General features: G+C 41.1%; 2 protein-coding genes across 2 annotated transcripts; one reads left to right on the forward strand and one right to left on the reverse strand.

Annotated features, from left to right (window-relative positions):
* Positions 1 to 219: 219 nt before the first annotated feature.
* tp53rk (TP53 regulating kinase) lies at positions 220 to 2,533 on the reverse strand. The gene is made up of 2 exons (XM_032549794.1): positions 2,263 to 2,533; positions 220 to 844 (listed from the first exon to the last, which is right to left on the reverse strand). Exons 1-2 carry the CDS (start codon positions 2,465 to 2,467, stop codon positions 357 to 359), a joined length of 693 nt encoding a protein of 230 aa, XP_032405685.1. The 5' UTR covers positions 2,468 to 2,533; the 3' UTR covers positions 220 to 356.
* Positions 2,534 to 5,297: 2,764 nt separating this feature from the next.
* On the forward strand, positions 5,298 to 7,273 carry LOC116710422 (kinetochore protein Nuf2-like; the record flags this gene model as incomplete). The annotated part of the gene is made up of 6 exons (XM_032549442.1): positions 5,298 to 5,396; positions 5,485 to 5,547; positions 5,634 to 5,771; positions 6,296 to 6,436; positions 6,853 to 7,028; positions 7,110 to 7,273. Coding segments are annotated over 6 exons (762 nt in total), but the record flags the coding sequence as incomplete, so codon positions are not given.
* Between the last annotated feature and the right edge of the window lie 2,715 nt (positions 7,274 to 9,988).

Here is a 9,988-nt window from a genome sequence, read left to right on the forward strand (position 1 = left end):
ACTCCTGCTTGTCGACCACCCAGCCTCTATTCCATGTTAATCAAATTTATGCTCTTTGGGGATGAGTCTGATCTATACACTGTAATTGGATCAAAAGGTGTGGAAACTTTTATCCACACCTTTCTTAACACAGAGATCCTATCAATTTCTATGGAACAATAAACAGAGGGAACCTAAATTTGCAATGTAACATTCAGTACGGATAAAAAGAAGCATTAATAACTTGCAACATTTTATTAACAAGTCTGTTTGTTTCATTTATAGCACAACATCATACAGATTAATAACTTCACCCTGTCCAATCGTTGACCACTCGTCTGAACCTCAAACTAAGTGTTCGTCCGTCCACCTCATGATCACCCCACCATGGACCTCTTCCTCCCTCTCAGCCGTACCTCGTCGAGCTTTTTGATGACTGCCGCCGACATCTTGGAAGTGGCAGCGTAGCTCTTTAGCAGCTTCTCAAACAGCACGTCTGTGTCGGGGTGAGTACTGAGAAAAGCCTTCTCCAGGACAAACAGATCCACGCCCTTGTCCTCGGGCAAAGCCGAAATGTAACTCAGGCCGAAGTCGATGAAGACGAGCTCCGGTTCCGTGGCCTCTGGCCGGCGCCTCAGCAGCATGTTGGAGGTGGTCAGGTCGCCGTGGATGACGTTCTCGTCGTGCATTTTGGCTAAGATCCGACCGACTCTCTCGGCTAGCTCGTGCAGACCTCGGTCTGCGCAGGAGTCGCGCCGCTGAACGGAGTTGATGTGGTCACGCAGAGTCGAGGAGCCAACGATTTCCTCCAAGAAGATGCAGTGGTACTTGTAGTCCACGAAGTAGACAGCTGGAGCCGGAATACCTGATGAGGAAAAATAAAACAGGGTCAAGTACATTACATCAGTCTGTAAAAAAAAAAAAAAAAAAAAAAGAGTTTCTTTTGTTTTGTTTTTTGTAAAACTATTTTAAAAAAATATATTAATTCAATCTGAATATAGAACTCAAAATATTGGGACAAAATTGGGCAAACAAAAACTTACAGTGAATTTTCTTAAGAAAAGTTTATTTATGAAAGACGGCAACCTAAGAGGTTTATGTGTTGCTATATTTCACACATGTTTAAGTTTAATAAGGTGAGAGAAGAAATTAAAATCTGTTTTTTTTAATTGAGCATATAAAACATAGCCTTTCATGTTATGAAAAGACGGTCGGCCATCTTGATGCAATAGAAAACTCGGGTTTATAGGAGAATGGCTGCTTATCAATTAATCGTTAGTCAATTGATACGATCAATCAACTGCAGATTAACTACACGGATGTTTACTTGGAAGTTTTGTTGTTGTTGTTTGTCTACTTGTTTCGACTAACTCTAATGCTATTTATCTATTTGGGCAGAGACCACGTACAACATTTCATCAACCTTTTAAAAGAAGAGATGCCTGATACCAGGCTATAGGGAAAACACTAAAATATGATTTAACAGATTATGGTTTAAAGTCAGTCTACACACACACACACACACACAAAAATGTGTGTGATCAATTACGTACATACTTGATAAGTCATTCAGATCTCACTAAAATCAAGCACACCAAACTACAGACCAAGAGGCAATTCATAAAATAATTGATTTGCCTTCATCAATAATGAATACAAATCTGCTTATTTATCAGACATATTTTTGCCAAATTTCTAGAACTTTGTTGATGGTCCTTAAGGGAAATACTGCGTTACGGAGGCACTTAACACATGATATGAAAACATCGCTGCATGTTCTTTGTTGTTGTTGTTTGGGTTTTTTTGTTATATATATGGGCTGAAGTCCATATATATATATATATATACAGTACAGACCAAAAGTTTGGACACACCTTTTAATTCAGTGAGTTTCCTTTATTTTCATGACTATTGACATTGTAGATTCACACTGAAGGCATCAAAACTATGAATAACACATGTGGAAATATGCACTAAACAAAAAAGTGTAAAACAACTGAAAACACCCCTTATATTCTAGTTTCTTCAAAGTAGCAACCTTTTGCTGTGATTACTGCTTTGCACACACTCTGCATTTTCTTGATGAGCTTCAAGAGGTAGTCACCTGAAATGGTTTTCACTTCATAGGTGCCCTGTCAGGTTAATAAGTGGGATTTCTTGCCTTATAAATAGTCATGAAAATAAAGAAAACCCATTGAATTAGAAAGGTGTGTCCAAACTTTTGGTCTGTACTGTATATATAAACACTGGGTGAACGTCTGCCGAACTTCACCGAGGACCCACCTGCTTTTCTGCAGCGCAGGATGGAGCGGACCTCATGAGCTGTTCTGCGAGAGTTCAGCTTGTCGTGCAGCTCTGGATGTCGGTAGAGTTTAGGAAACCTTTCCTTGATTATTGTCGGCTTTCCTAAGAACGCTGCCCGATACAAGCGAGCTTCCGCTCCTTGTTTGACCAACTCCGCCGTAGAGAGAAACTGTGGGACCGCCATGTCGCTCCGACTGGGCCACTCGGAGAATGTTCCTCCTTCTTCTTCTTCTTCTTGGATTTATTGGCGGTTGGCAACAAACTTTTAGTAGCATTACCGCCACTTACTGGTATGGAGTGTGGTTCGTGATGGTCTATCTATTTATATATATATATATATAAACTCCTACTACTACTACTAATAATAATAAATGAAATAAATAAATAAATTCTACCTATACATATAAATATAAATAATTTGTAATGACACTTGTTCTCTGAGCTACTGCTATAAGTTTCATATCAACAGGACAATAGACAGGGGATACAAATATTGGCAGGCTCAGAAATTAAAATGCATCCTCCCTACATTAATAGACTGGACAGTTAAGGATTATATAAAATATTCTACACAACGGGCTTCTGCTTTGTAATGCTTTTAGCTATTATGGTGTTAAAAGAAAAAATCGGGGGAATTTCAAACCATCTGCGGAGAACATTTTCATCAGACACTGAATAACCTTCGACTCATGTGTCTCAATAAAGGTGTAAAAACCGTATTTATTTCAAATAATCTGCGAAATAAAAACCCACCGTTTTAGGGCTTACATGGTTAAGAAACGTGATAATGTTACGAGTATCTTTAAAAGTTTCGTCTTCGGTCATATTTCAGAAATAATAACGCCTCGAATCAGAAACGAGGTAAAAAAAAAAAAAAAGAAACTTTTTTCTAGGCACTTTTAACAGCAAACGAAACGCGACGTTTCGGGAAGGATCAACCTTCTTCAGCCTGTTTGCTGTTCCAACTGACGAACTCAGTGCAAAAACAACTATTTATAAATAAAAACTTCAAACTTCGAATTTACAAAGTATTTACAGTCAGTCGGGCTCTGATTGGCCCTTAGGATTCATGTTGTAACGTCATCTGTATCCATGAGGGAGGATGAGGATGAGGGAGGATGACAATGATGATGTCATCATTCTGGGGAGGACAGAGCTGCAGACACACACTCTTCTGTTTCTGAATCTGTTGTGGGTAAAATGTGTTTTTCCTCTAAACCCTCCACTAGAAACAAAAATATAAGATCCTTATTTCAGAAGAACATTGCTACTACACCTTATGTGACCCACTACTGGAGACAGTTTTTGTTTCCGATATCAAATGGTCAACGGTTTGGACTCTGCCCTCCAAATACATCATTAGGAACAAACCTTGTGATGTGTGCTTCAAACTTCTCCACTGGTGCTACCCTGCAAAACAAAACCTGCACCAGGATATAGACCGTAGCTGCTCTTTCTGTAATTTGGACAATGAGACAATAGTCCACTTATTCTGGAGGTGACCCTTCGCTGTCTCATTCTGGGCAGACTTTGTTTATCATATTCAATCTCATATTCTCAATAGTTTTTCACTTTTATACACAGATGTACTTTTTGGTTTCTACAATGTCTGTCCTGCTAATAACAATCATTTTTATGTAATTAATCTATTGTTAGTTCTAGTTAAATTTCATATTCATAAATGCCAATTTTCTGGCAAAAAGCCTCTATTTGATCTGTTTTTATCTGAATTACAACACTATGCAGTGTCTATATGGACCTCTACCAATCCCAGGGCTGTGGGGAATCTGGAAGCCCTGAAGTTCGTTGGTTGTATTCCCTGAAGCGATGCCTTGTGTTTGTTTCTGTTTTGGCTCCTTGTGTTACGCTTTCTGTTGTTTTTTTTCCCTTGTATCCCCTGGCACTTTGTTTTTCTCGTTTTCCCCTTTTGTATACATCGTATTAACATTTTGATGCAATAAATAAAAATAAAAAAATAAAAAAACTCCAGTAGCAGCACGGGTCAGCACGACGTTGGATTTCCATATTGGATTTAACATTGCATTTCTTTCATAGCTTTTCTGATACATTGGTTGGACAGTCAAAATGTCGCCATTTAAAACTGATTTTTTTTAACAATATCCCAAATTAAACAAATACTTATCTTGGCTCTGGATTGACTAAACACAGTCAGAAAATACAGGAGTTCTTCCACGACACCAGCAACACCAGAAGTATGTGGCAAGGCATAAAGGCGATCACAGATTACAATCCATCCTCCCCCCCAGTGAGCGAAGTTGATGCTGACTTTCTCAGTGGACTCAATAACTTCTTTGGGAGGTTCGAGGCACTGAAATACTCCGGCAAAGAAAACTGTTCCCCACCAGGAAGAGGAGGCACTCTGCCTGGACACAGCTGATGTGTTGAAGACTCTGAAAAGAGTCAACCCACGGAAGGCCCCAGGCCCCGACAACATACCTAGGCGGGTGTTCAGGGAATGCGCAGGTCAGCTGGCTGGTGTCCTAACAGACATTTTTAACACCTCACTGGACCAAGCCACAGTGCCAGCCTGTCTCAAAACTGCCTCCATCATTCCGGTGCCAAAGAAACCTCAAGTCACCTCTTTCAACGATTACCGGCCTGTGGCACTGACTCCCATCATGATGAAGTGCTTTGAAAGGCTGGTAAAAGAACACATCGTCTCCAGACTCCCCTCCACATTCGACCCGTTCCAGTTTGCCTACCGCCAAAACCGCTCCACTGAGGACGCCATCTCCTCCGCCCTACCTGAGCCTGGCTCACCTGGAGGAGAAGAACACTCATGTGCGGATGTTGTTCCTGGACTTCAGCTCAGCGTTCAACACAATCATCCCACAGCATCTGGCAGAAAAACTGGGACACCTGGGCTTCAGCACCCCCCTGCGAAACTGGCTGCTAGACTTCCTCACCGACAGACCTCAGTCAGTCCGGATCGGACAACACACCTCCGATGTCACCGGGGTCAGTGCGACGTGTTCTCATCCGTCTCTTCCTGACCCAGGACCGTCCCACCAGAGCAGCAGGCCGAGGCAGATGAGCTGGCTGCCGCTCTCTCTGAGCTGCAGGCCACCACCGTGCATGAATACCAGGAAGTGGTAGGCGCCGACACGGACACACACGGTCAAAGTTGTGGTGTGTAATTGTGTGTTCAGTTGAAGTCTGACACTGTGGTTTTCCTTTCAGAACGTCAAAAACGAAAACATTGCAGAGTGGAAAACCAAAATAGCAGAGAAGACGCAGAAGCTGGTATGTGATCCGGACTCGTATGTCTAAGCTCGCCGAGTCTCTGCTGTGTCTATAAACGTGTACATGTGTGTCTATTTGTGTTTCAGTCCCAAGTGAAGGTGGACGTCAGTAACCTGAAAGAGGACATCACCAAACTCAAGTCTCAGATCGTGGAGTCTCCAGAGGAACTGAAGAGCCAGAAGGAGAAGATGAAGGAAGCTGCGAAGAAAATCAAGAACTCCATAGTAAGTAGGAAAATGTTTGGTCTGCAGACGTAACTCGATCTTTCCTGCGTTGCGCTAGTTACTAGGATTAAACCGTCTTGGAGGACAGCTCTCTGTTTATTCTAATGAACGACAAACAGAAAACCAAGTGATTGGCCGCCTACACCAAATCCTGCACAAAATAAAAGTATATAACAATCTAAGGTCAACTCTATAAATCTATAAACTGGATGTATTTGGGTGAAAAATAACCAACTTCTGTAGGACAACATTACAAAAGGTTTGGGCCTAAGAGCACAAATGACTGGACAAAACCATGCCACAGATGAAGAAAAACTAAAGACGGGGAGCGCCTGATCTTAATGTCACATCATAGCAGTTTCTGAAGTGTTTAGTCAAGTATAAGAACAATCTGAGTAACAGAAGACATTTTGTGTAATTATAATAACATAGAAATACAACCCTGTTACACAATAGAGCCAATATGTTGGGATTTCTCACACACCCGTTTAATTTTTAACATTTTTAATTTTTTTTACTTTAAGGCAGAAACAGACGAGTATGTGGTGGAGATGCAGAACAGGGTGCAGAGCGTGGCCCACGCTGAGGCCGAGCTCCAGCAGATGAACAGCCTGCTGCAGGACCTGGAGAGCAGCATGAACAACACCAGGCTGCGTCAGGAAGAGGTACGCTCCACTCTTACATCCACCTGGGTGTCGGGTTTCAAATCCCTAAGCTTCCATCTTTTTCAGAGACGATCCATCTGACTGAGCTATCGTTCAGTGTTTAGATGTTCGAAGCTAGAAGAGACATGCCTGCAGCCAGAAGACGATTCTACAAAATAAACGCCACACGTTTCCTATTTTTATTTGTAAAACCATTTTTCCATTCACATAACAGTTATTCAGTCACTTGTGTTGCTCTGCTGGGTGAAACCCCAACAAAACGGTTTGTGGTTGTGGTATGACAAAATATGAACAGAACAGCTGTCAGAGTGGGGAAATGTGACCTAATGTTCACTATAGAACGCAAACAGTAGAAGTTGGTAAAGGGAAAACAATATTTAAAGTTTTTTTTTGTGTCTAATGTTGCATGTTAACAGTACCAGGAGCTGTTGATTCAAAGTGAGAAGATGCAAAAGGAGCTGAAAAGTCTGTGCAGCGAGGAGGTCCAGCTGAAGCGGGCTCTGGGCATGAAGCTGGATAAGGAGTGCAAACAGAACATCCGCAGGCAGAAGAAGAGAGAGACGAAGGAACACCATGTCCAGGAAGTGCTGGGGTACCGACTCAAACGTCTCGACCCGTAGAGTTAACCTGAGCAATGCGTTCGTTTGGCAACCTAACACCAGCTGTTCTCCAGGCAGTGCAACCAAATTCACCAGAAACGCGAGGAGATGGCGGATAAGATCCAAGCGATCATCGGAGAGACCCGTCAGCTGAAGGTCAAGATCAAGAGCCTGAGAGACGTCTGCAGCAAAGAGACGGAGAAGGCCCAGGTACGTTGATGATAGGGGTGCCTCTGACGTTTAAGGGCGAAAGCTTTGCGGGGCTCTAGAGGTAGGTAATTTTAAAGACACACGTGAAAGTGTGACGTCTAAAACAAAGTTTTGACATTAAAGCATTTCTATCAACAGGACTGAAGTAAGGAAGAGAGAACATCCAGAAACATTCAAAGAAAAGAAATCCGAAAGCCTAGAGAACTGTTCAACTAAAGAAGCAACATTAACGTACAGTACTGAAACGAAACAAAATGACAAGCACAAGATCTTGTATTCTTCATTGATGACCCTTCCTTCCACTGCATCATCGTACACCTCCTTTTCAGCCATGTCCCAAACCTCACAATGACACAATGGACAAAAACAAAGGAAGTCGCAAACTGCTACTTCTTAGCAGATCCGTGGCTAGTTGTCAGAGCTGAGCGTCATCACTCACTCTAAATTTTGCTCACTCTAAATTGCGTGTCAATCATATGAAAACCTTAAAAATCATAAATAGGCCACCCATTCCCTTCGTAGCTATGTGCTTTTAAAATGTAAGGTGATTGCGCCCTCTACTGGTGATTACGGAGCACTGGGATCAGTCAGACTGTTGGTATTGGAATAATAGAAGCAGCTGGGCTGCAGTACACTGCCGGTATCTCTGGCCCTCTCTGTTACTCATTGCTTCTTCAATTGAATTGAATTGAATTCAAAAATACTTTGTTGATCCCAAAGTAGAGGAATAAAGCATTCGATCCCTGAAATTGTAATTCCTTAAAACCTGATGCTTCCAGTGTTCAGGTTCATTTTCTGTCTGAACACACAGGAAATCTTAAAAACTAAGTTTCTAGTTGTTTCCATCATTTATGTGTCTGTTGAAATGGAGTTACAACAATGTGGGGAAAATAAACGTTTTCTCACCGAGAGAAGCTTAAAATGGCCATTTCTTAAAATCTGATGCCTGTTTTGAATGTTCAGATTGATTTAGTGTCTGAGCACACCACGAAGCTTAAAATGGAAGTTTCTAGTTACTTTTGAACAGACACATGTTTGTATGGGGTTAGTGCCAGTGGACGCCTTATTTCCATTTCCATCTGCCTCCTACAAACGAATTTGGAGTTGCTCTTTATTTCCCAAAGTTATGGGGGGAGGAAAGGAGAGAATCGATATTTCAGCTGCCTGAAATAATCCGTTCCCCCTCCCTAACATGGGAACAAATTAATTTTCCAGAAAGTCTTTAACGGTGCTTATTCCTCTCTTCATCAACAACGAATCCTGTGAATTTGGTGACATTTTATCATTATTTGCCAAAGTTATGAGGGGGGAATTGTATATTTTAGCCATCTGAAATAATCCGTTTCCCCTCTATGACATGGGAACAAATGTTAAACAAGTCTTTAACTCTGTTTATTCCTCTCTTCATCAACAATAAATGATGTAAGTTTGAAAACATTTGCTCATTATTTGCCAAAGTTAAAAGGGGGAACCACATATTTTAGCTGCCTGAAATAACCTGTTCCCCAGACATAACATGGGAGATAATTGTTTTTCTCACAATCTCCTTTAACTGTTCTTAGTCTCCTCTTCATCAGTAACAAATCCTGTGAATTTGGTAATATATACCCTTTATTTACCAAACCTACTTGGGGGGGAACCATATATTTTAGCCACTTGAAAAAATTTGTTCCCCCTCCATGACATGGGACCTTATTATTTTTTCACAAACTCTTTAACTATGTCGATTCCTCTCTTCATCAACAACAAATCCTGTGGATTTGGTGACATTTGATTATTATTTTCCAAAGTTAAAGGAGGAGAACCAAATACTTTAGCCACCTGATATAATCCGTTCCCACTCTATAACATGGGAATAAATTAATTTACCAGCAACTCTTTAACTGTGCTTTGGAAACATTTGCTCTTCATTTCACAAAGGTAAGGGGCTTTGGGGTTTAAACTATCTTTCCATAGCTACCTTATATTAAAGTCCTGTAAGGATAAATATCAAACATAGTTTTCAAAATGTCACTTATTAACCATTATACAACATACATAAACCAACACACCACAGCAAACTCAGGAACCTAAGCCAAACATGCAAAGTACTGATTTTACTGGTTTTATTTTTTGCTTAATTGATGATATTGTTTGTTTTTTTGCCCCTGTTTTATTTATTTTTCTGCAGGCTGAGGTTGATGCTGCTGTCCAGCTGCTACTGAAGCTGAAAATGGGCTACAAACAGATGACTGGTCAGGACTACAAAGCAGGAGGTCAGTGAACGATGCTGCGCCGAACAACAGAACGGCAGCAGATTTGGCCGGTGAGGACGACACGGTGGATCCATGGACCGTTTCAACCACCAACGCCAAGGGAGCCGATTATGACAAATTAATAGGTGAGAGTCCAGTTAGCTTTAAGCCTGAGGGGAGGGATAATCCACCGTGGCGGATTGATAAACAATGCTTTCTCTTATTTCATTTTATTTTGTATTTTTAGTGAGGTTTGGGAGCAGTAAAATCGACCAGGAGCTGGTGGATAAAGAAGGTTTGTGGACAGAAGCCCCATCGCTTCCTACGAAGAGGAGTTTTCTTCTCACACACATGTTTGTTCTTCCAATTAATAACTGACAGATTAATCATATTAATGCAAAACTTTTCACATTATAACTATGAACTTCAGTATGCTCTATTTTAGTGCATAATTTAGCATAATGTTTCACATCTTTTGGAAATAAAAATGATTTCCGATTGTTTTCAGC

This window comes from Xiphophorus hellerii, chromosome 20, assembly GCF_003331165.1.
Source record: "Xiphophorus hellerii strain 12219 chromosome 20, Xiphophorus_hellerii-4.1, whole genome shotgun sequence".
Taxonomy (NCBI): Eukaryota; Metazoa; Chordata; class Actinopteri; order Cyprinodontiformes; family Poeciliidae; genus Xiphophorus; species Xiphophorus hellerii.